Here is a 27003-nt window from a genome sequence, read left to right on the forward strand (position 1 = left end):
CTGTGAGCTGTGGAATAGGTCGCAGATGCGGCTCAGATCCCGAGTTGCTGTGGCTGGCAGCTGTAGCTCTGATTCCACCCCTAGCCTGGGAACTTCCATATGCCATGGATATGGCCCTAAAAAGCAAAAAAAAAAAAAAAAAAAAAAAAGAAAAAATAATAGAGGTTATCCCTGCACTAACGTCACATGTAGAAAACCACTGTAACTATATATGAATCTATGCTCTAATTGTATATTTCATTCAAAATTATTTTAAATCATAATCGAAAGATTTAAAACATATTATCAAAATAAGCACCAAAACTCCCCACATCACATTAAGGGTGTTGACCACTTTCAACGATGGAGAAGAAATAGATTGTGTGCAGCACGGGTGCTGAGTGAGGGATGGGGAGGACTCAGGAGCCCAGGAGGGGGCCTGCAGGGGTTGGAGGGGCAGAGTGGCACACTCAGCGAAGAGATGCTGCAGAAATGGTCCACATTCATAGGCTCACTTGGGTATCAGCTCCATACTCATTTGGTATGTGAGAAGTTTAAGCAACATTTGTGTGTGATCTCAAACAGTAACTTAAAACTTGGCCAAACCTTTATAAAGGAAGTATATGGTATACCAAGGGTTTCTTAAATGTATGGCTGTCAATGCTTAAGGAAAATGCCTATAAAATGGCCTTATTCCTTGGAGAGCTCACATAAGACAAATACTGTCATCACTGCATACACAGGGTGTACATTAACAGGGAAGAAATCTGGGTATAAAATAAAAATTCAGGGTGTTCCCGTCGTGGCGCAGTGGTTAATGAATCTGACTAGGAACCATGAGGTTGTGGGTTCGGTCCCTGCCCTTGCTCAGTGGGTTAACGATCCGGCGTTGCCGTGAGCTGTGGTGTAGGTTGCAGACTCGGCTCGGATCCCGCGTTGCTGTGGCTCTGGCGTAGGCTGGCAGCTACAGCTCTGATTCGACCCCTAGCTTGGGAACCTCCATATGCCATGGGAGTGGCCCAAGAAATGGCAAAAAAAAAAAAGACAAAAAAAAAATTCACGTGCTGCAAGCACAAAAATTTGAAAACATTTATAAGAAGTTTCTTTTGAACACCCACACATTTTTTTTATCAGATGACTGATTCTTTTAACTTTATGATGTTAAAAAAATGTTGAAAGTGTAGATACTATATAATTGAATGAATTTTTGTTCTCTGTAATTGTCACAAATTATGTGCTGGAGCCCACACTCAAAATCTCAAAAGCTTTAAACTTTGGATGTGAACAGCTGGAGATAAAATTTATACACATCAATTTCTGTGAGAAGCCTGAGCCATAATTGCAGTTATTGTTTCCATTATGTGCTGTAAATAGCTTCCTGCTTATAAAATGACTTCTGACTTTTAATTCTAAACCCATGGGTGCATATATAAATTATATATATATATATGTTCACACCCCCTCCACACACACCTAGACACATACACACACATACATACATACACACAGCTTATTATTTAGAGAAACAAATATTAATACCTCACTAAAAAAAACTTTAGTTCAGTTAATAGCCAGAAAAATGTGCTACATTCATAGATCATGAAGCTCATCTGAGGTATAGACAGGCATGTGAGGAAGCAGAGCTAATCTTCGAGATTCTAGGACGATGCTTTGTAGCATCATACATGAGTTCTGGGTGCCTATTGGCCCCAAAGAACAATGGCCTTTGTTCCAATTCAAACCCATGTCCATGGGAGACTAATCCATGGTTGGCATTCATCTCCCTTGATTTGAACTGTAAACTTCTAGGGAACAGGGCGCATTTCTTTTTGTACATTCTATACCACAAGGAATATACCACAGTACAAAATTAAAAGGACAAAACCCACCACTATAGCACCAGCAAGGCTCTGACTGGAATAGAACTTCAAGCTTTCTATCACTCTAACTACTGTTGAGCTCCCTTTTATATAGAAGAAACCTAGAAAACCTCAAAACAAAAACAAACCCAACAAAAGCAAAACCTTGCCTATATAAGTACCACGGAGATTCACTGTGAGGGCTATTGCAAATAGATGCCTCCTTATCAGAAATGCAATGGCTTGTTTGCTCTTCTCTGAGCTGCTAATTAAAAGCTTTTTGAAAAATATGGAAGTAAATAGCATGAGTCAAAATAATGTTATACAAATGGAATAGAGAAGACTGAAAAATTAACTTGTGGAATTAATAAAATTGAGAGAAAAGAATACACTTTTCAATTGCAACTTATTTAGAAGAGTTTGACTGAGTCTTGAATTTTAAAAGATTATAACAATACTCATTTATTTGCAGGAGTGGGGACCTAGATTATTATTTAATTTTCAAACTATTGTTTTCAGATATAAATTGTTCCTTTACATTTTATAAAGTCAAATGGTTCTTCCAGTGCTGTAAAAGTACAGAAGCTTAAAATATACATCAAATATTAGCTTCAAATGAAATCATAAATCATAAATTCTTTGGAGCTATATATTATATATATTAGAAAAATAATATGACTCCAGACCAGCTCTCTTACACATTCTAAATATCTAGATAATGAGAAAAAAAAGATAAAGTTCTGGGTGCTTTTGTTGTGGGTGAGGTTCTGAGGAATATAATTTATGTCTATAGAAAACTAGGTTTTGAGAAGAAAGGATGCATAGCTGCCAGTGAGTTGAAAGTGAGGTTCTCAGATTTAGGAATGTTTCAAAGGAATACAATTGGTTAGCTGTGGGCAACCATTCTGAGAAACAAAGCTATCCACTCAACAAACTAGGTCACTGTCATAAACTCTTTTACTAAAGATGTTAAAATACCTTCAAAATCAACTTTGCTATATATTATGTGCAAACTGAACTGGGGCTGAAAAAGGAAATGCCTTCAGCAAAACTTTAACTTATGTCCCGATGTTGTAGGACTGTCAATGAAAATAATATCTGTAGTTTAAGCAGGATCAGAAGTGGTTTTATCAGGGAAGATGCTGCCTGAGGCTTGCATCTTACTCCGACTGGACGTATTATTGGTATGTCCATGAAACTGAGACTACTATGTCTTCCTGATAAGCAGTAATGGCTTTATTAAATGAAGGAGTTCTTAGGTCAAATCTATGACTACGTTTGACCAGAAAAAGTGTGACCATGATTTTAATTAATGATCTGCATTAATAGTTGTTTCTCATGTATAGAAATTGCTATAAGTGCGCTCTCTTCACCTCTGATAGCTAATGCATACAGTTACATAAGCACTTCTGATTATAATTTTTTGCTTTCACAGGGATGTTACAGCGAAAGAAAACAATACCCAAACATGTGCACCCACAGGTTAAAATCAACAGAATCACTGAGTACTCTTGTGTCTACCAGATCACTGATTCACTAACCTGACCACTCAGCTGCCAATGCTGGTCCATAAGATTATGAAGCAGGGATTCTTGAGTCCTTACCCAAGGAAGGCATTTGAAGGGATTGGGAATGGCCTTAATTCCTCAAAGTGCTTTGCATAATCCTCGATCTTGGTTGTATTTTTAATTTGTTGGGGGCAATTTTGAGTTGGTTTTGTCTTGAAAGCCTCTCAAGGATGTTTTTTTTAAAGATCCATACAGAGGAGTTTCATTTGTAGCAAGCCCAAAGACAAAAGAATTAGGAGCCTTAGGATCATAAATGAAATTCAAATCTATCAATCAAAGTGAACTATAAACTAAAACATTCTATAAAAAGGGAAGAGCAAGTAAGTATTGAAAGATATGTACCTTAGCTTAAAGATTAGTTCCAATACAACTAGATTCTAACCTCAACCACCCCAAAGAGAAGAATAACTGAAGTCTACTAACACAGGTTATTAAGTAGTCAGATGGGAAATAATACAAAAGTGCACCTGGTTCCATGAAGGAGGTAATCCTAATAGATCTCTATCAAAAAGTGCAACCCCCCCCCAAATTTACTTATTTCGATTTCTCGTTAAAATGGATTCTGTGAACATTGTGAGTCATTAAAACAAGATGACATTGATTTAATAAACATTTACTGAACATTTTCTCTGGGTCAAGGCTCTGAAGATAAAAAAGAATCAAGACACAACCCTTGATCTCAAGGAGTTTTCAGCCTAGTGAGAGAGATAAAAAATGTAAACCAAATAGTACACTGTCAAATATTTTTATTGGACCATGGAGAAGGAAGGGATATGAATGTCTCATTGATTTTTTTTTTTTTTTTTAGATTTCAGAAATGAGAAATGAAATGCAACAAAACATTTTTTGGCTTGAGTAAGTTGGTGGATAGAGATGTCATTCCCCAAGAAAGAATGTAGGTGAGAGGGAAAATGATGAGTTCAGGTCTGGATAAAGCTCCAGAAGCTGTCATAAAGGGAGGTGGTTCAGAGAGGCATGGGTTGGAGATGGGGATGGGACAGGTTCAGAGAGTGGAACCAGATTCTTTCCTAGTGAATGTGAGAAGAGGATCAAGGACAGAACTCCTTGGGAATGAGCATTTAGGGCAGTAATTCTCAACTTTGGCTGCACGCTAGAAGAGACTGGGAAACTTTAAAAACAGTGATGCCCAGGTCTTATTCCAAGGGATCTGACTTAACTGGACTGGGACAGGATCTTGGCACTGGGATTTTACAAAGATACCTGAGTAATTCTAATATGCATCCAGGGATGGTGCAGGAAGAGTAAAGGAGGAACCCATCAAAGAAGAAGTGAAACAGAAGGTGTGCTAGTGATGCCTGAGGGATTTTCCAGAAAACAGGAACCTGTGAAGAGGGTTGAAAATACAGAAAGACTAATAACATGGAGACCAAAATGCTTCTGATACTAATACCTGATGAGATTCAGAATAGCATAGCATTCAGAATAGCATGGGAGCGGTGGGGGCAGGTACACAGCTGGATGCTATGGGCTCAATGGACCCAGGAGGGGAAGAAATCAATACATTACAATGAATATTGAATACACTTTCAAGGAGCTTGGTTGTGAAGGGAAGAGAGGGCCATGACTACAGACATGAGAGGGCTGGAGAAAGGTTTTGTATTCAAAGACTTTCCAGGGTTTTAACATGTAACTAGGTTAAAGGGTAGCACTGCTGAAGAGGAGTGGAGAAGGGGTGGAGAGAGAGGGCAACAGAATGAATATTTGATGAACAAGATCCTGGGGTAGATGAGAGCTGTGCAAACAAAGATAAAACCTTAAACTTTTGTCCCCCTTTTTTTCTTAATCTTTTGGTTTTTTAGGGCCACACCTGTGGCATATGGAAGCTCCCAGGCTAGGGGTTGAATCAGAGCTGTAGCTGCCTGCCTACGCCATAGCCATGGCAAAGCCAGATCTGAGCTGCGTCTGCAACCTACACCACAGCTCACAGCAATGCCGGATCCTTAATCCACTGAGCGAGGTCAGGGATTGAACCCGAAACCTCATGGTTCCTAGTTGGATTTGTTTCCACTGCACCATGACGGGAACTCCCTTATGTCCCTTTTTTGACCTAAGAAATGCTACAGTCCAAATTCTTTTTTGGTGACCACTGTTTTCAAAGTGCAATTTCAAAGTAAATTTGCAATAAACCCAATTATTTTGAATCAAAAGTGGTTCATGTACCTCTAATTTATTTCAAATTTAAACAAAAACTTCAGTTTTAATCAGTAAACACAATATTATTTAAAGGAAAACTGACATATAATGATATAAAATATGACTATTTCATTTAGACTTGATAAACTCATTTAAATAATTTTAATACTACTGTTTGGCCAAGTGCAATTCAAGTAAGTCTCTGACTTTTGAGGCTGAATCATAAATTACACATTGTACTCTGACAAAATTACCACTTCATGGCATTTACATCAAATCCATTATCTTGCGTTCTGTTGCCTAGCTACTGGAATTCTGAAGTTAATGCATTTTAGATGGATATTTAAATTTCAAATAGAATTTTAGCAATGCAGTCTTCAGAAAGAGAAACTGCTGGACACATCTGCTTACATAAATTTCCAAAGCAAATGTCTTTGTTTGCAAGGGCTCAGACCTGCTAAGTTTTGGAAAAGAGTCCAGTGATTTGGGATGGAGGACATTCAACATTATGAATTAAGACACACTAAATTCATACTAACTTTTTGGAGAAAAGGAAAGTTTTTTGGTCTTTATTAAATGTTTGATGCTTTATATCTATGATTTAGACTCTGCTTCATAGTACAATTCTGTATATAACACACACTGCATGCATCTATACTATAAATAATAGAGTACCTCAACATACCTGTTCCCAGGCGAACACATGTTGATTGAAGTAATACTGAATTTGTTCATTTGCAATGTTAATGCACAGCTGCTCAAAGGAATTTTTTTTGAAATTTTCAAAGCCAAATATATCCAGAATGCCAATGCTTAGCTCATCATCATTCCCTCTGGAAAATTGAAGAGGCATTATTTTGAGTTCTTATTTATTTTCTTAGGAGGTCATACAAAGCAGGGTATCTCAGTCATTTCTGTGATTTAGCTTAGAAACTACTATCAGAACACAGAGTGAAAATTTTTGTAATTGAAAAAGTTTCCCTCCACAGAACGTAAAGTAGGTAGCATTAATTTTCCTAAATGTAAATGGTACAATATTTTCCTTGTAATACAGAGCTACTCCTATACTATCTTGTATACTTAAACAAAGTAAGCTTGTTTTCTATAGGTTTGTGAACACAATGTCACAGTTCTGGGTGAGTCATGAATCACAGGGAAAATCCAGAATATAGCATGAATATGTTCAATAAAAAGCATACTGGAAAAGCAAAAATTCTGTGAAAAAGTAGAAAGTAGTCTCTAATTTCAGGACAATTAAAACATCTTGCTAATATATCTATTATATATAGTATCTTTATTTTAGGGCCACACCCATGACATATGGAGGTTCCCAGGTTAGGGGTCAAATCAGAACTGCAGTTGCCAGCCTACACCACAGCCACAGCAATGCCAGATGTGAGCTGCATCTGCGATCTACATCACTGCTTAAGGCGAAGCCCAGTCATTAAAGACCAGGGATCGACCCTGCATCCTCACGGATACCAGTCAGGTTTGTTATTGCTGAGCCACAACGGGAACTCATAAAAATATTTTACTTATTTTTAAATATTATTTGGAGTTCCCATCATGGCTCAGTGGTTAACAAATCTGACTAGGAACCATGAGGTTGCAGGTTCGATCCCTGGCCTCACTCAGTTGGTTAAGGATCCAGCGTTGTTGTGAGCTCTGGTGTAGGTTGCAGACGAGGCTCAGATATGGCGTTGCTATGGCTCTGGCGTAGGCTGGCAGCTGTAGCTCCAATTAGACCCCTAGACTGGGAACCTCCATATGCCACGGGTGCAGCCCTAGAAAAGTGAAAAAAATATATAAATTAAAAAATAATTACTTTAAAAAATTATTCACTCATAATCTTTAACATGAGACAAATAGTAACATGGAGATAGATATAAATGTATGTGAATTTATTTTACAATTAAATACTTTAAAATACAATTAAATACTATTTTACGATTCAATATTCCAAATGCATTTTTCCCCTGCACCTCCATAAAGGTTACTTCTGTTCACTAAAGCTCTGAGACTTAATCAAAAAGTTTGTCCCTCCCCCAAGAAATATAGATATTGCAAAGTTATTTTCTTATGAATTTAGAAAGGAAAACACAAACTTTTTTTTTTTTTTTTTGCTTCTTAGGGCTGCACCCACAGCATATGGAGGTTCCCAGGCTAGGGGTCCAATCCCAATCAGAGCTACAGCTGCCGGCCTACACCACAGCCACAACAACCTCAGATCCGAGCTGTGTCTGTGACCTACACCACAGCTCACAACACACTGGATCCTTAACCCACCGAGTGAGGCCAGGGATCAAACCTGCAACCTCATGGTTACTAGCCGGATTCGTTTCCGCTGTGCCATAATGGGAACTCCAAACCTTTCTCTTTCCATTCACTGTTTATGTATTCTAGGTTAACTCAGTGTCGTGTGAGGAAGTGATTTGGAAATGAGAGCAGCAACTGAACGCTCTGATTTGAAGGATGTTCTCTAGATGTGGAAGAACCGACTGAATTCAGAATGCAGACTTACAGAACACTGAAAATGTGACAGGATCGACAAAAGAAAAATTATCCAAACACCTCTGAAAATCTCTATTCTGAATAGTAAGTGTAATTCGACATGGTTACATGGGGAAAATGTCTAGTTAAAATTTATTCTGGCTTAATCAAGCTTATTATTCTTTTACAATCTCTTTGTCCCACAGAATCCCACTGCGATAGTTACTTAACTCACATGATAATAATGTGTTAGAGCCAGGAGGATCTTAGAGGTGCTCTAGTTCAGGGATTTTTTTTTTTTTTTAGGGCTGCATGAGTGGCATATGGAAGTTCCCAGGCTAGGGGTCGAATTGGAGCTACAGCCGCCAGCCTACACCTCAGCCACAGCAACACAGGATCTGAGTTGCATCTGTGACCTGCACCGCAGCTCACGGCAATGCTGGATCCCCGACGCACTGAGCGAGGCCAGGGATAGAACCCGTATCCTCATGGATACTAGTTGGATTCGTTTCTGCTGGGCCACAGTGGGAACTCCTGGTTCAGGGATTCTTAAACTGGGATCAGTTAAGGGCCTGAAAGCGGTCTGGAATCATACCTGGGTACAGTATTTTGGTGGGTATGTAGAATATATCCACTTTATTTTGGAGTGGAGGAACCTAGTTTTCAAGAGATTCTTATTTAAAAGGCTCCAGCATACCCACCAACAATGAAGACCATGACTTGTTATTCCATGCTTTTCTTTAATAGCTGAGGAGGAAGAGGCAGAGAAATGCAGTAACTTGCCCAAGGTCACACAACAAGTTGGTGAAACAAACTTGGCATAGAACATACCTCTCCAAAATCTTAATGTAAATCTTGACAGACTGAACTAAACTACTTGAATGGTCTTGATTTAGTTTTTTTAAACTTTCTGTTAAAAAATCTAGATATCTCAGATTTGGATAGTTTTCATGAGTGTATGGAAAAGAACGTTACCACGTCCTAAACAAGCTAGTGGCACATCTACCTGTTTAGACATCATAGCCTCCTGGGTACCACTTAGTGCCAAGCATGAGGATGACAACTAACAAAATTAAGTCAGGTATCTGAAGATATGCTTACATTTTATGGAATACACAGATATTTAAAAATTCTGGATTTTTTCCATTTTCATCTGAAAGCATGACATCCAACAGAGAGATGGTACACATGAATACGCCAGGTATTTTGGCTATGAAGTCAAAATGGGCAACCTGGATTATAATCTGCAGATCTAGTCAGAAAGGGTACAATTCAGCAGGAAGGAAAAAAAGCAATTTTGAAGGAGAGCTCAGAACACATGGAAGAATAATGGATATCTCAGAGGGTTTAAGTATTATGGTATGGAGTGTATTTTAGTGGAAAAAATAACAGTGAATTGCATGCCTGAGATATGTGTAAAATGGTCTTTCATGCTTCATAAGAAGTGTGAATGAGGTGATCTTAAGGTAGGAATCCACATTGTTTTTCACACACAGATTTCCAAAGATTGTGTACTTTATGGCAGAATGAAGTTTTGGATGTAAGTGTAAGGATATATGTAGACACAATCCCTGGTGTATAGAGAGCACTCGGTCAGCGGAGGCTGAGATTATCTTTATTTCAAAGATAAGGTACTAGCCAGGTTGTAGACTTATATTACATCTTACATCTATTATGATCACATAACATTACTGCTCATAACCTATTCTTACCATTTACTAGTTATCTAGAGCATTTCTGAATCAAATTTCATTGGAGGTCATACCTACCCTCACAGGGTTATAGGGAGAGCTAAAATGTGAGAAGAAAGGTTTTCTTTGCCTTGAAGACTAATTCAATCCCTCAAGACAAAGAACTGCTGAACTGACCTGCAAGTACAAAATGGTATATGCTTCACAGGGCACCTTCTAATTGAAAGAACATATACATTGATAGTGAGAAGTCACATTAAAAAAATCACTTTATGTTTATTCATATTGCTACCATTTTTACGTTCCAACAGTTTTAAAGTTTTATCAGCTACATGGTGCAGTGAAGTGGTACCATTAGGAAATTGCAGATCGACCAGAAATATAATTTTAATAATTAAATGATACTAAAGAGAAATATCTTCAAAGGGACTCATACACAAATCAGCAAATTAGAAAACAGATTTACTTCCCCTGACATTTGGGGAAAACGTTTCCATAAAGATTTTTACCCGGGTGATGTGTCATGCTTCAATAAGCTGTTAATGCGATTGACGATCCAACTAAACAGGCGTCCATATAAGGTTTTAGCCATCGCATCCCTGACATCAGTAGCTTTTTCTACAGTATTGGGTCGTATGATGGTTTCTCCTCTAGTGACCACACAGTGGGAAGTGAGAGCTTCTTGTAACTCATCTGCTTGAATGCAAAGCAAAGAAGCAGCTAAAATAAATAAATAAATAAATAAATAAATAAAGATGTGTTATTAGAAGACATCCTGATAATGAAGTAATCTCCCGGAAAACGAAAACCATCTTAATTCACCTTCTTCAAATGACATGAGATAAATGTGAAGATTTTATAATGCAAAAATAAGTTCCTATTTAATGAGAGTTTTATGTCCCTTTCTGATCATTTCTTCCCCTATCTCTGGTTAAAGGTAGGCGATTGTATAACATGGCACAGCCCAAGATGAACTGGCTGACAGAGTGACCAGCTGCACAAACCACAAATAATTTCACTGAATTATGTTAAACAATTTAAAAACATAACGAATATAATACTCATGATGAACATAATATAAGATTCATGAAAACATGAATACTGGATACCACTATTTTACACATTTTCAAAACATAGAAATTAATTGCAAGGTTACCTAGACTTCAGGGATATACCCAACAAGTGTATTTTAAGTAACTTCTGCAATATAGAAACAAATAAGCATAAAATATCTTGAAATTCATGTACCTTCATCATATTACTTTGTTACATATTTCAATGACTAAAGTTTGCAAACCTATTGCCTGAATAAACATTTACTATTCAATGATAACCAAATATCACAGGGAATTTTAAATGAGTAAAACTTAAGCTCAGTGAACAAAAATCATTTTTGGATATAAAAAACATGATATAAAAAACATGTCATGTAGACAGATGACATGACAGATAGGCTAATTTTTCAAATCAGTTGTTCTTCTTTGAAAATATTTTGAATATTTGAAATTTACTTTTAGCATGTAGGACAAGATATTTCTTGGTTATACGGCTTAAACTGTTGAGCCTTATTTAAACAAAATGTTTCTTCACATTGTAGAAGTAATACAGACTCACTGCAGAAATCTTACCTTCAAAGAAAACATTCTACATTTCTTTCCTTCTAGGCGGGTTTATTGCCACTGTTCTGCACAAATATTTGACCTTAACATCTTAGGCATTTCATATTTGGTTGAATACTGTTGGTTAATATAATTTTAATTTGCTGCCTAATATTCTGACATACATCATAATGTATCAGTTATTAAACTGTTGGATGTTTGGGTTGTTTCCATATGTTCACAATTGTAAAGAATGCTAGGATAAATATTTTGGGTGTGAATCTGTATTCCTGTTTTTCATTATTTGCATAAATTGCCTAAATCAGCAACTGGTTCAGAGGATATAAACATATTTAAGCTTTTATATACATACGTTTTAGCTGCTCTTTAGCAACTCTGAACCAACATTCCTATCAGCCAAATGAAAGATAAATAATTTCAACACAATTTCCTAGATACCAGGAATTATTATTTTCAAAAATAATGCTTTCTTCTTTCAATTTTTTTTTGTGAAGCTGAATAGTTGCTTTTCATATTTTTATTAGTTATTTGATAGAGTCATCTCTTCATAATCAACTTCTAAGAGCTCTTTAGAGTTTAAAGAGAGTAATGCTTTGATATACATGCTGCAAGTATTCTCCCTCATTTTCATTTGCATTGTAATTTCATTTGTTTTCTTGTTTTTTTAGTATAAGACAATTTAAATTTTTATGTAGTTATAGATCCATTTTAAAAAATCATTTCTTCTCTTGGTTTTCTGCACATAAAGTCCCTCAAGCCTTTTCTCCTCTTAGGATAATACGAATGCATTTTCCCTTTACATTTAATTATTTATTTAATTATCTGCATTTAAATTGATATACATTTGGAATTCACTTTGGTGTATGGTGTATGAGAAGGATTCAAACACCCCCTCCTCCAAATAGTTGGCCAGTTGCATGACAGCACTGCTTCTCTAGTAATTTGTAATGCCTTTTCTGGTAATTCCACTTGGATCTGTATCTGAATAGTGTCTCCTATGACTGTTTATTTTTATTTCCATTGCCGCATTATTCACTCATCTGACATATATCTATTTATTAAGCGGTTACTACATGTCAGGCATTTGTCTTAGGGATGTACTGCTAAGTAGAACACTTCGTAAGGTAAAGCTCTCAGCTTGATGGTCTTTATCCAGAGGGAATGGGAAGTTAATTAAGAAGTATAAGTGGGAAGATAGAGAGAGGGGGAGAAGGAGAGAGACAAGGATGGGGAAAGGGAGATTGAGACACCTCACTGACACACATTGAGTGGTTTCTGAATGAATTGTTGAGAATGGCCTGGAAAAGTTCAAGAATTGATGTGGAATGAATCAACTGTCTTAGATAAGAGAATAATGATGATGGAGACAAAGAGAAAGGTCATATTTGGGAGAGAGTTATGGGATAAAATGGACAAAATTGGTGCCTGCTTGAAATCATGCACTTGTAAAAATCATCTGGAAACATGGCCTTGGTTTGGAGATAATTCCTTGTAACTTTAATTATAAATCACTCTACTGTCAACTAGTAAAATTCTATTTTCCATGAGTGGCTTGTTCTAGAAAGTGCTTTAATTAATTTTAACTATATTCATATTAACCTTTTGTGACTGATATGACAGTATTCTGCTAAAAAGAAATGGGTAGTTTCTAAGCGTATTCATAACCACAACATATCTCTATTGAGACATTCTGTTGGTGGCTGATAACTTTCCTAATTATGATTAGATGGTGAGGTTTGACTCTTTTCATTGGCGTTTTCTGGTTATTATTTCCACTTCTGATGCCCTAATATCTTTGCGCCAATTATGTTTTCTTCATATGTGAAAAACCAGAGCAAGCTTTCCAGATACCTGCTAATCATTACATGCCAACCTCAGACACTTGTTCTGCTGTATTACCAAGTTGGTTCCAGAGACTCAGTGGGCTAGAGATGATAGGAATCTGGGGAGAGGTCCAGACCAGAGTGGTCTGGCACTTGGCCCACTGAAATTACCCAAAAACATCTCATTCTGTTCCTGAGTAAGGGTAAATCAGAAAAAAATATATAAATAAAAATTTATATCATGATTTCCTAAGTTATAAATGAAACTTTTAGCAAATATGGAATGGTAGAGACATATGCCAGTATTAAAATAAAACAATGGGGTATATTCTAAATAAAAAAGCTTTGCCACTGCAAGATATCAGTGAAAAACATTAGTGAAATAATTCATCAAAGTCTGCTAGCAAGATTCAAGCTGATTTGAAGCAACTACCATGATATGCTTTTCTTAAATAGGAAATGACTGAGAGTTCCTGTTGTGGCTCCAGTGGTTGACAAGCCTGGTTGGCATCCATGGGGGCATGGGTTTGATCTCTGGCCTCGCTCAGTGGGTTGGAGATCCAGCATTCCCATGAGCTGTAGTGTGGGTCGCAGATGCAGCTCAGATCCCATGTTGCTGTGGCTCTGGTGTAGGCCAGTGGCTGCAGCTCTGGTTGGACCCCTAGCCTGGGAACCTCCATGTGCTATGGGTGCAGCCCTAGGGGAAAAAAAAAGGAAAAGAAAATGACTCTCAAATTAATCAACTGAAGAAGAAGGTATAATAATAATATTGCCTTTGGAATGGAGTAGCAATGAGATCCTGCTGTGTAGCACTGGGAACTATGTCTAGTCACTTATGATGGAGCATGGTAATGTGAGAAAAAAGAATGTATACATGTATGTGTAACTGGGCCACCATGCTGTACAGTAGAAAATTGACAGGACACTGTAAACCAGCTATAATGGAAAAAAAAAAGAATCATTTTATGTATATATAAAAACCTGGCTGGTATGAAAATAAATATTCAGGTCTTAGAGATGCCAAATCTATACAGTAACAGTTTCAACTATTTTTCAGATCTGTTTGCTAAATTTTAATTACATTTTCTGTTTTTTTTTTTACATTGAAATGTAATAGCCCCTAATATAGCCATGAAAGCCTAGTTTTTCAAAATGTTTTCTACAAAAAATTAGTTAATTTGGAGACACGAGGATTTGTTTTAAATAGTGGACTTTGAAAACTTCGTTTTACAATAAGCAATCTGAGTATTCTTTTTTAGGATTTCATAAAATACAACTGCTTAAAATTATCCTTAAGTGAGACTTACAGTATGTCATCAGACTTTTTTTTTTTTATGTCTTTTTGCCTTTCTATGGCCACTCCCATGGCATATAGAGGTTCCCAGGCTAGGGGTCTAATTGGAGCTGTAGCTGCCGGCCCACGCCAGAGCCACAGCAATGTGGGATCCGAGCCGTGTCTGCAGCCTACACCACAGCTCACAGCAACTCTGGATCAACTCACTGAGCAAGGCCAGGGATCAAACCTGCAACCTCATGGTTCCTAGTCAGATTTGCCATGATGGGAACTCCAGACTTTTCTTAAGAGTTTGGTTTTGAATGGAAGATAATGAAACTCACAGTTCTCCAGAGCTGCATGATTAGAAATGTGGCTCTTGTCCATCTGGTGCTCAGTTGCCACAGAAGAAAATTCAATGTTTCCAATGTTCAAGATGGCAGCCAGTATACTATATATACTTCCAAGTTGCTGAAACATAGCACAGAAATATTCACATCACTCTCCCCTTGAGGATAGCAAGGCAGTGACTGTGGGTGTGGACAGACTAGCCTCCAGCATAACAAGGTCATCCCACAGACTATGACATCAAATTCAAGCGACTCAAGCAGACAAGGATCCAAATAAGCTCACCTCACTAGTTATTTTAATCTTAGAGGTGAGCACAGTACTTGTTACTCAGTGAGGGACAAGGAATATTCTCTAGGATAGATCACACTCTGGGAAACAAATCAAGCCTCAGTAAACTTAAAAAAAAAAAAGAAATCATATCAAGCATCATTTCTGGTCAAAATGCTATAAAACCATAAATTAACAAGAAAAAACCTGCAAAAACACAAACACAGAGACTAAACAACATGCTACTAAACAAGCAATGGATTACTGAAGAAATCAAGGAGAAAATTAAAAAATACCTAGAAGTAAATGACAACAAAGACACAACAATCCAAAACATATGGGAAGCTTGCATACTTAGGAGAAAATTTTCCTCAAGTATATATATCTAGAAATTGAATCCCTGGGATGAATATTATGCATATTTTAAAATATTAAATATTATTCTCCAAATGGTAGAGCATTTTATCATCAATGTATGAATACTCCATATCCTTGCCAGTACTTATCACTGTCAGACCTTTACATTTTTAATCAGTTTGGTGAGTTTCCCTGATTACACGTGAGATTTATTTAGCAACTTTTCCCATGTGCCTATTGAGCATTTGCACTGAAAGTGTAAAATACACACCAAATTTTGAAGATACAATATGAAAGAAGAATGTAAAATGTCTCAATAATTTTTTACATTGATTACATATTGAAATGGTAATAATTTGAAAATACTAGGTTAAATAAAATATATTATTAAAATTAAAAAACCCAAAACCTTTGGGATGCAGAAAAGGCAGTTTTAAAAGGAAATTTTCTAGCAACAAGCATACCTCAGGAAACAAGAAAAATCTCAAGTAAACAATCTAACTTTGCACCTAAAGCAACTAGAAAAACAAGAACAAATAAAATCCAAAGTCAGCAGAAGGAAAGAAATCATAATGATCAGAGCAGAAATAAATGAAATAGAAATGAAGAAAACAATGGAAAAGATCAATGAAACTAAAAGCTGGTTCTTTGAAAAGATCAATTAAATTGATAAACCCTTAGCCAGACTCATCAAGAAAAAAAAGAAAGAGGACTCAAATCAATAAAATTAGAAACGAAAAAGGATAAATAACAGTGGACATCACAGAAATACAAAGGATTATAAGAGACTACTATATGCAACTATACGCCAATAAAATGGAAAACCTAGAAGAAATGGACGAAATCTTAGAAAGGTACAATCTCCCAAGACTAAACCAGGAAGAAATAGAAAAGATGAATGGACCAAGCACAAGTACTAAAATTGAAATTGTGAATTAAAAACTATTAAACAAAAAGTCCAGGACCAGACGGCTTCATAGGCAAATTCCATCAAAAATTTAGAGAAGAGTTAATACCTATCCTTCTGAAACTATTCCAAAAAATTCAGAGGAAGGAATGCTCCCAAACTTATTCTATGAGGCCACTATTATCACCCATGATAACAAAACCAGACTAAGTCATCACAAATAAAGAAAATTACAGGCCAGTATCACTGATGAACATAGATGCAAAAAACCTCCAGAAAGCAGGCATAGAGGGAACCTACCTCAACATAATAAAGGCCATATACTGACAAACCCACAGCTGACATCATTCTCAACAATGAAAAGCTAAAAGAATTCCTGCTAAGATGAGGAACAAAACAAGGGTGTCTGCTCTCACCACTTGTATTCGACATAGTTTTGGAAGTCCTAGCCATGGCAATCAGAGAAGAAAAAGAAATAAAAGGAATCCAAATTGGATAGGAAGAAGTAAAACTATCACTGCCTACACATGACATGATACCATACTTAGAAAATCCTAAAGATGTGACTAGAAAACTGTTAGAGCTCCTCAATGAATTTGGTAAAGTTGCAGGATATGAAATTAATACACAGAAATTGACTGCATTTATGTATGCTAATGATGAACGATCAGAAAGAGAAATTAGGGAAACAATCCTCATTTATCATCACATTAAAAAGAATAAACTACTTAGGGAAGTTCTGTCGTGGTTCAGTGGTTAATGAACCTTACTGGCATCCATGAGGATGCAGGTTCAATCCCTGGCCTCTCTCAGTGGGTTAAGGATCCGGTGTTGCCATGAGCTGTGGTGTAGGTCCAGATACAGCTCAGATCCTGTGTTGCTGTGACCCTGGCGTAGACTGGTGGCTACAGCTCCTACTGGACCCCTAGCCTGGGAACCTCCATATGCCACAGGTGCGGTCCTAAAAAGAGAGAAAGACAAAAAAAAAAAAAAAAGACAAGAAAAGAAAGAAAGAATAAACTTAGGAATAAACCTTTATACTTAGGAATAAACCTACCTAAAGAGACAAAATAAACTTAGGAATAAACCTTTATACTTAGGAATAAACCTACCTAAAGAGACAAAAGGCCTGTACTCTGAAAATTATAAGATGCTGATGAAAGAAATCAAAGAAGACACAAACAGATGGAAAGATATATCATGTTCTTGGCTTGGAAGAATCAATATTGTCAAAATGACTACACCACCTAATGGAATCTAGAAATATAATGCAATCCCTATCAAATTACCAATGGCATTTTTTGCAGAACTAGAAGAAAATATTTTAAAATTTGTTTAGAAGCACAAAAGACCCTGAGTAGCCAATGCAATCCTGACAAAGAAAAATGGTACTGGAGGATTCAGGTTCCCTGACTTCAGACTACACAGAACCTCAGTCATCAAAACCGTATTGGTACTGGCACAAAAACAGAAATACAGATCAATGGAACAGGGCAGAAAGCCCATAAATAAAGCACCTATGGTCAATTAATTACTAGGTATTTTAATATTACAGGTGAGCCCAGTGCCTGCTACCCAGTGAGGGCTTAAAAATATTTTATGAATGCAAATGTGAATAGATAATAGAAATGAGGAGCACCCCTCAGAGGAAGCAGAAAGGCTAATTCATTAAATTAATCACAGATAAATCAATCCATGTAAAACTTAACTTCAGGGAGTTCCCGTCGTGGCGCAGTGGTTAACGAATCCGACTAGGAACCATAGGTTGCGGGTTCGGTCCCTGCCCTTGCTCAGTGGGTTAACCATCCGGCGTTGCGTGAGCTGTGGTGTAGTTGCAGACGCGGCTCGGATCCCGAGTTGCTGTGGCTCTGGCGTAGGCCGGTGGCTACAGCTCCGATTCAACCCCTAGCCTGGGAACCTCCATATGCCGTGGGAGCGGCCCAAGAAATAGCAACAACAACAACAAAAAAGACAAAAGACAAAAAAAAAAAAGAAAAAGAAACACAGACACAAATATATATAAATATGTATTCTAATCCACTAGCCTCCTGTGAGAGAACAGTTTGTATAGCTTTGTATTATTATTCTTAAACAGCTTACCCACCTTCCCTTTCCCCTACCCCTAGGAATTACAAAAAGATGATTCCATTGTGTTATAATCCTTTGCACTCAGTTATAGCCAGTAGCCTCCAAGTTATCCACCCAATTAGCATCTCCATGCAACCTTGGGGATACACACACACACACACACACACACACACACACACACACACACACGCACACGCACATGCACACACACAGCTTCTTTGAGCCTCTGGAGTCTGTGGTAATTCCAGGTGTCATTCCAACTATGTTCATGGTTCAATGAGATATAGGAAAGAGAAAAAGTCCCTTATTGTTTACTTATGTTGCTGTATTTATTCTACCTCTGCTCCTACACTTAACAAAAGAGATTATACCACCCACTCCAACATTCCACAATGTTGATGAAACTGGATGTGAAAAAAAACTTCAGGGATATTTATTTATTTATATATAACAAATATGAAATGCATGATGAATATAGTAAATATTTTTATACATTTGTTGAATGAATAAATATGTGTATATCTATAATTCACTTATCCAATAAACATATATTTTATGACAGACACTGCTTTAGTCAAAGATTTATTAGCAGCATGCACGATTGATTGAAGATCCTTGTTTGCTTGGGGTTTTCAGGCAGTGGGAAGGCAGACATTAATTTAAAAAGATTTTTTTTGAATTTTTAAAATTTTTTTATTTTTTATTTTCCCACTGTACAGCAAGGGGATCAAGTTATCCTTACATGTATACATTACAATTACATTTTTTCCCCCACCCTTTGTTCTGTTGCAACATGAGTATCTAGACAAAGTTCCCAATGCTACTCAGCAGGATCTCCTTGTAAATCTATTCTAAGTTGTGTCTGATAAGCCCAAGCTCCCGATCTCTCCCACTCCCTCCCCCTCCCATTAGGCAGCCACAAGTCTCCAAGTCCATGATTTTCTTTTCTGAGGAGATGTCCATTTGTGCTGGATATTAGATTCCCGTTATAAGTGATATCATATGGTATTTGTCTTTGTCTTTCTGGCTCATTTCACTCAGTATGTGATTCTCTAGTTCCATCCATGTTGCTGCAAATGGCATTATGTCATTCTTTTTTATGGCTGAGTAGTATTCCATTGTGTATATATGCCACATCTTCCGAATCCAATCATCTGTCGATGGACATTTGGATTGTTTCCATGTCCTGGCTATTGTGAATAGTGCTGCAATGAACATGCAGGTGCACGTGTCTCTTTTACGTAGAGTTTTGTCCAGATAGATGCCCAAGAGTGGGATTGTGGGGTCATATGGAAGTGCTATGTATAGATTTCTAAGGTATTTCCAAACTGTTCTCCATAGTGGCTGTACCAGTTTACATTTCCACCAACAATGCAGGAGGGTTCCCTTTTCTCCACAGCCCCTCCAGCACTTGTTATTTGTGGATTTATTAATGATGGCCATTCTGACTGGTGTGAGGTGGTATCTCATGGTAGTTTTGATTTGCATTTCTCTTATAATCAGCGATGTTGAGCATTTTTTCATGTGTTTGTTGGCCATCTGTTTATCTTCTTTGGAGAAATGTTTATTCAGGTCTTTTGCCCATTTTTCCATTGATTGATTGGCTTTTTTGCTGTTGGGTTGAATAAGTTGTTTATATATTCTAGAGATTAAGCCCTTGTCGGTTGCATCATTTGAAACTATTTTCTCGCATTCTGTAAGTTGTCTTTTTGTTTTCTTTTGGGTTTCCTTTGCTGTGCAAAAGCTTTTCAGTTTGATGAGGTCCCATGGGTTTATTTTTGCTCTAATTTCGATTGCTTTGGGAGACTAACCTGAGAAAATATTCATGATGTTGATGTCAGAGAGTGATTTGGCCTATGTTTTCTTCTAGGAGTTTGATGGTGTCCTGTCGTATATTTAAGTCTTTCAGCCATTTTGAGTGTATTTTTGTGCATGGTGTGAGGGTGTGTTCTAGTTTCATTGCTTTGCATGCAGCTGTCCAGGTTTCCCAGCAATGCTTGCTGAATAGACTTTCTTTTTCCCATTTGATGTTCTTGCCTCCCTTGTCAAAGATTAATTGACCATAGGTGTCAGGGTTTATTTCCGGGTTCTCTATTCTGTTCCATTGGTCTGTCTGTCTGTTTTGATACCAGTACCACACTGTTTTGATGACTGTGGCTTTGTAGTATTTCTTGAAGTCTGGAAGAGTTATGCCTCCTGCTTGGTTTTTGTTTCTCAGGATTGCTTTGGCGATTCTGGGTCTTTTGTGGTTCCATATAAATGTTTGGATTGTTTGTTGTAGTTCTGTGAAAAATGTCATGGGTAATTTGATAGGGATTGCATTGAATCTGTAGATTGCTTTGGGTAGTATGGCCATTTTTACAATATTGATTTTTCCAATCCAGGAGCATGGAGTATCTTTCCATTTCTTTACATCTTCTTTGATTTCTTTGATTAAAGTTTTATAGTTCTCGGCATATAGGTCCTTTACCTCCTTGGTCAGGTGTATTCTGAGGTATTTGATTTTGTGAGGTGCAATTTTAAAAGGTATCGTGTTTTTGTATTCCTTTTCTAATGTTTCATTGCTGGTATAGAGAAATGCAACTGACTTCTGAATGTTAATCTTCTATCCTGCTACTTTGCTGAATTTATTAATCAGTTCAAGTAGTTTTGGGGTTGAGTCCTTAGGGTTTTCTATGTATAGTATCATGTCATCTGCATACAGTGACAGTTTTATCTCTTCTCTTCCTATATGGATGCCTTTTATTTCTTTTGTTTGTCTAATTGCTGTGGCTAGGACTTCCAAAACTATGTTGAAGAGCAGTGGTGAGAGTGGGCATCCCTGTCTCGTTCCAGATTTGAGTGAGAAGGCTTTCAGTTTTTCCCCATTGAGTATTATATTTGCTGTGGGTTTCTCATAAATGGCTTTGATTATATTCAGGAATGTTCCCTCTATACCCACTTTGGCGAGGGTCTTGATCATGAATGGATGTTGGACTTTGTCAAATGCTTTTTCTGCGTCTATTGAGATGATCATATGATTTTTGACTTTTCTTTTGTTAATGTGGTGTATGATGCTGATTGATTTGCGTATGTTGAGCCATCCTTGTGAACCTGGGATGAACCCTACCTGGTCATGGTGTATAATTTTTTTGATATGTTGTTGGATTCGGTTGGCTAAGATTTTGTTGAGAATTTTTGCATCTATATTCATCAATGATATTGGGCGATAGTTTTCTTTTTGGTGGTATCTCTGTCTGGTTTTGGAATGAGGGTGATGGTGGCATCATAGAATGTCTTTGGGAGTATTCCTTCTTCTTCAACCTTTTGAAAGAGTTTCAGGAGGATGGGCACCAATTCCTCTTTATATGTTTGATAGAATTCACCTGTGAAGCCATCTGGTCCTGGACTTTTATTTGTAGGGAGTGATTTTATGACCTCTTCAATTTCATTTCTAGTGATCGGTTTGTTCAGTTGGTCTGTTTCTTTTTGATTCAGTTTTGGCAGGCTGTAAGATTCTAGAAAATTGTCCATTTCTTCCAGATTGTCAAACTTGTTGCCGTATAGTTGTTCATAGTATTCTCTTATGGTTTTTTGTATTTATGCTGTATCTGTTGTGATTTCTCCCTTTTCATTTATAATTTTGGTTATTTGGGTTCTTTCTCTCCTCTTTTTAGTGAGTCTGGCCAGGGGTTTGTCAATTTTGTTTACCTTTTCAAAGAACCAGCTCTTGGTTTTATTAATTTTCTCTATTGTTTTTTGAGTCTCTATTTTATTGATTTCTTCTTTGATCTTTATAATTTCCTTCCTTCTGCTGACTTTAGGTCTTTTTTGTTCTTCTTCTTTTTCTAATTCGTTTAGGTGGAGGGTTAAGTTGTCAATTTGGGATCTTTCTTCTTTTTTGAGAAAGGCCTGTATTGCTATAAATTTCTCTCTGAGCACTGCTTTCGCAGCATCCCATAGATTTTGAGAGGTTGTGTCTTCATTATCATTTGTTTCAAGGTATTTTTAAATTTCCTTCTTGATTTCCTCATTGACCCATTGGTTTTTTAGTAGTATGTTGTTTAGTCTCCATGTAGTAGGTTTTTTCTCTTTCCTTTTCCCATGGTTGATTTTTAATTTCATGGCATTGTGGTCAAAGAAGATACTTGAGATAATTTCTATGCTCCTAAATTTATTGAGGTTAGCTTTGTGTCCCAATATGTGGTCGATTCTTGAGAATGTTCCATGAGCATTTGAGAAGAATGTGTATTCTGCTTTTTTTGGATGTAGTGTCCTGAAGATATCAATGAAGTCTAACTTTTCTATTGTTTCCTTTAGGATCTCTGTTGCTTTATTGGTTTTCTGTCTAGAGGATCTGTCCATTGATGTGAGGGGGGTATTAAGGTCTCCTACTATGATTGTATTCTCATCAATATCTCCCTTTCTGTCTGTTAATATTTGTTGTATGTATCTGGGTGCTCCTGTATTTGGGGCATATATGTTGACGATAGTAACATCCTCTCCTTGGATGGATCCCTTAATCATTAAGTAGTGTCCTTCTTTGTCTTTCTTTATGTCTTTTGTTTTAAAGTCCATTTTGTCTGATATGAGTGTTGTGACTCCTGCTTTTCTGTCATGTCTATTGGCGTGAAATATTTTTCCCCACCCTTTCACTTTCAATCTATATGCATCCTTTGTCCTAAGGTGAGTTTCTTGTAGGCAGCATATTGAAGGTTTTTGCCTTTTTATCCCCTCAGCCACTCTGTGTCTTTTGATTGGGGCATTCAGTCCATTGACATTTAAGGTGATAATTGATAGATGATTATTTATTGCCATTTTGAACCTTGTGTTCCAGTTGATTCTATGGTTCTCTACTCTTCTTTTTTTTTTTTTTTGGTTGGATGGTCTCCTGTTATTATATGCTTGAGTGTTTTTTTTTCTTTCATTTTTTGTGAATGCAATATTTGGTTTTGGCTTGTGGTTGCCCTGTTTTTTAAGTATGCTAACCCCTTCCCATAACTGTGTGTTTTAGCCTGATGGTCCTGTAAGTTCAAACACTTCATTACTATATTAAAATTAAGAAGAGAAACAAACAAAAAAAAAAGGGTTATTTATTTCCTAACATCCCTTGCCCACATTTTATGATTTTGATGACTCTTTTTTATTTTTTTCTTTTTAATTTTATTTTGTTTGAAGCATGTTCATGATTAAATCTGTATGCTGGCTTATGTGAGTGACTGCTCTCTGATTGTGGTTTCCTCAGTCCTAGTTCTTCCTCTTCTTTTTTTTTTCTTTTCTTTTTTCTTCCCTTTCCTTCCTTTCTTTTTGGTTTAGAGAAGCCCTTTCAGTCTTTTTTTTTTTTTGTCTTTTGTCTTTTTTGTTGTTGTTGTTGCTATTTCTTGGGCCGCTCCCACGGCATATGGAGGTTCCCAGGCTAGGGGTTGAATTGGAGCTGTAGCCGCTGGCCTATGCCAGAGCCACAGCAACATAGGATCCGAGCCGCGTCTGCAACCTACACCACAGCTCACGGCAACGCCAGATCGTTAACCCACTGAGCAAGGGCAGGGACCGAACCCGCAACCTCATGGTTCCTAGTCGGATTCGTTAACCACTGCGCCACGACGGGAACTCCCTTTCAGTATTTCTTTTAACCTGGGTTTTGTGTTGCTGTATTCTTTTAGTTTTTGTTTGTTGGAAAAAATTTCCCCTTCTATTTTAAATGATATTCTTGCTGGATAGAGTATTCTAGGTTGCATATTTTTTCCTTTTAGCACTTTAAATATCTCTTGCCATTTCCTCCTGGCCTATAGTGTTTCTGTAGAGAAATCAGCTGATAATCTTATGGGGGTTCCCTTGTAGGTAACATTCTGCTTTTCTCTTGCTTCCCTTAGGATCCTCTCTTTATCACTAACTTTTGCCATTTTTATTATTATGTGTCTTGGTGTGGGTCTATTTGGGTTCAATTTGTTTGGGGCCCTCTATGCTTCCTGTATCTTGAACCCAGTATCATTTTATTTTTTATTTTTTTTTTGTCTTTTTGCTATTTCTTTGGGCCACTCCTGTGGCATATGGAGGTTGCCAGGCTAGGGGTTGAATCGGAGCTGTAGCCACTGGCCTACATCAGAGCCACAGCAACGTGGGATCCGAGCCACGTCTGCAACCTATACCACAGCTCATGGCAACGCCGGATCATTAACCCACTGAGCAAGGGCAGGGACCGAACCCGCAACCTCATGGTTCCTAGTCGGATTCATTAACCACTGCGCCACGACGGGAACTCCCCAGTATCCTTTAGATTTGGGAAGTTTCCAGTGATAATTTCTTCAAATATATTTTCCATTCCCTTATCTTTTTCTACTCCTTCTGGAATTCCTATTATGCGTAGATTGGCCCACTTTATATTATCCCATAGGTCTCTTATATTGCTTTCCTGTTTTTTGATTTGGTTTTCTGTATAAGGCAGACATTAAACAAACATACACGACATTTCAGGGGGAAGAGGGGTTATGAGGAAAATAAAACAGTTATATTTTAAACTGAGGAGTCTGGCACAAAGTGGAAAAGATGGAAAAGTGGAATAGGCAGGAGACTACTGCAGTAATTTAGGTGAGAGAAGACAAGCACAGACTGGGGGAAAATACCTGCTTTAAAAGACACACCTGCTAAAAAACTGTTATCAAAATATTCAAAAGACTCTTAAAACTCAATAATAAAAAAACTCAAAAAACTTAATTTTAAAATGGAAAAAGATCTTAACAGATACTTCACCAAAGAAGATCTATAGATGGCAAATAAGGATGTGAAAAGATGGTCTACATCATATGTCATCAGGGAAATGCAAATTAAAACCACAGTGAGATAACACTACCCACGTATTAGAATAACCAAAATCCAAAACATGGACAACACCAAATGCTGGAGAAGATGTGGAGTAACAGGAACTCTCATTCATTGCTGGTGAGAATGCAAAATGGTACAGCCACTTTAGAAGACAGCCTGGCAGTTTCTTACAAAACTAAACATACTATGCCATATGAACCAGTAATCCTGCTCCTTGGTATTTACCCAGAGGAGGTGAAAATTTAGGTTCAGATAAAAACCTGTGCACAGACTCTGCAGAAGCTTTATTCATAATTGCTAAAGCCGTCCTTCAATTGGTGAGCAGATAAATAAATCTGGGCTCACACACATAAGCAATGCATAAGCTCAGCCTCAGGTATTACGCTTCTTACTAGTCTCTTTGCCTCTGCCCTTGCCCTTTCTCTAACCCATCTTCCACACAGCTGTCCTGATGATCTTTCTGGCATGAAAATCAAATCATGTATTTCCTAATTAACATCCTTCAATAGTCCCTATTCCCTTAAGGATAAAGATCCAGCTCCTCACCAAGGCTCACACAGAAGGTTCTGCATCTTCTGGTGCCTGCCTGCCTCTGCATCCTCATTTCCAGCTACTTCTCTCTCACACATTTTTCAGCCAGCCCAACTTCTATAGGTCCCCAAGAATTCCACATTATTTTTATCCCTTAGTTCTAGCTCAAACCATTCTTTTCCCTATCCTTCATATATAATCTCTTCTCAGAACCCTTTGCTGACCAACAGACTTCATGTTTCTGTAACAGTTTCTGCCTGTTTGTTATCACAGAATTGACTCCATTTTATTAATTATGCCCAGTGTATGTGTCCTCTATCAGACTACAAACTTGTTGAGGATAGAGACTGTGACCAATTCATGTCTCTAATTCTTAGCACAGGGCCTAGTAGACAGCTGGCACTCAATAAATGCTTGTCAACTGTTGTCTTTTGTGTCAGTCAAAAGACAATAAAATTTCCTTCACTTTCAAAACAAATCTGTTGTATATGTCTCAAAGACTTTTAACCTGTGCCTCACAGTTGCTGCTTATTTTCCTCAGCATTGTTTAAAAAATTCTAATCGTTCCCTTCTTTTGGCTTTGCATCCTGACTTAATAGTTTTATTTTACGAGGCCAAAAAGACTATATAAGCTGTTTCCTTCCAAAAGCCAATCAACTCTTCTAAGTGGTACAGCCCTTGTGGATGGAAAATGTATGATCCTCATTTTTCCGATTTTTTTTTTCCCCTCTGGGAGAAGCTTCAGCCCAGGTTGGGCAGACTGAGTTTGATGCAGGGTCCTTTTGGTGACATGCTGTACGTCCTCTCTCAGAGCCTCAGACCACACATGTTGCCTAACCGAAACCCATCAAGAGAGAGATAAGGCAGGGGACAATGCATGGACCTCTAAGTGGGTGGGGATCACCATGGACCATGGCAAAAGTGACAGCAGCCTAGGCTGGGGAATGTGGCCCTACCCAGTCTAGTCCTGTAAGAGCCAAGGTATGATGCTTCCACAGAGAAACAACAGAGAAGGCAGAATGGGGAGAAGCAGGCTGAGTGGGTACCACTGGAGAGAATGCTGTGGGAGACCACGGACCTGGCAAACAGGAACCAATGAGAGGAAAGGTGAAGCTCGGCAATCAGCATTGGCAGTTATTTGTATATAAGGGATATTAATGTGTTCTCTATACTTAGGCTGAATTTTGCAGGTAGTTAAAGCAATAAAGTGACATGAACAATTTGCAAAGATTAAAATGAAATTAA

General features: G+C 37.5%; 1 protein-coding gene across 2 annotated transcripts in view; it reads right to left on the reverse strand.

Moving 5' to 3' along the window:
* Window positions 1-27003, reverse strand: part of MYO3A (myosin IIIA) — a 224632-nt gene that overhangs the window by 66384 nt on the left and 131245 nt on the right. For both annotated transcript variants that reach the window (XM_047755030.1, XM_047755031.1), the window contains exons 18-20: window positions 14801-14927; window positions 10251-10461; window positions 6246-6393 (exon numbers count right to left, since the gene is read on the reverse strand). In XM_047755030.1, coding sequence (XP_047610986.1) covers window positions 6246-6393; window positions 10251-10461; window positions 14801-14927 — 486 coding nt within the window. The remainder of the gene's footprint in view (window positions 1-6245; window positions 6394-10250; window positions 10462-14800; window positions 14928-27003) is intronic.

The sequence above is a fragment of the Phacochoerus africanus genome, chromosome 12 (assembly GCF_016906955.1).
Source record: "Phacochoerus africanus isolate WHEZ1 chromosome 12, ROS_Pafr_v1, whole genome shotgun sequence".
Classification (NCBI taxonomy): Eukaryota; Metazoa; Chordata; class Mammalia; order Artiodactyla; family Suidae; genus Phacochoerus; species Phacochoerus africanus.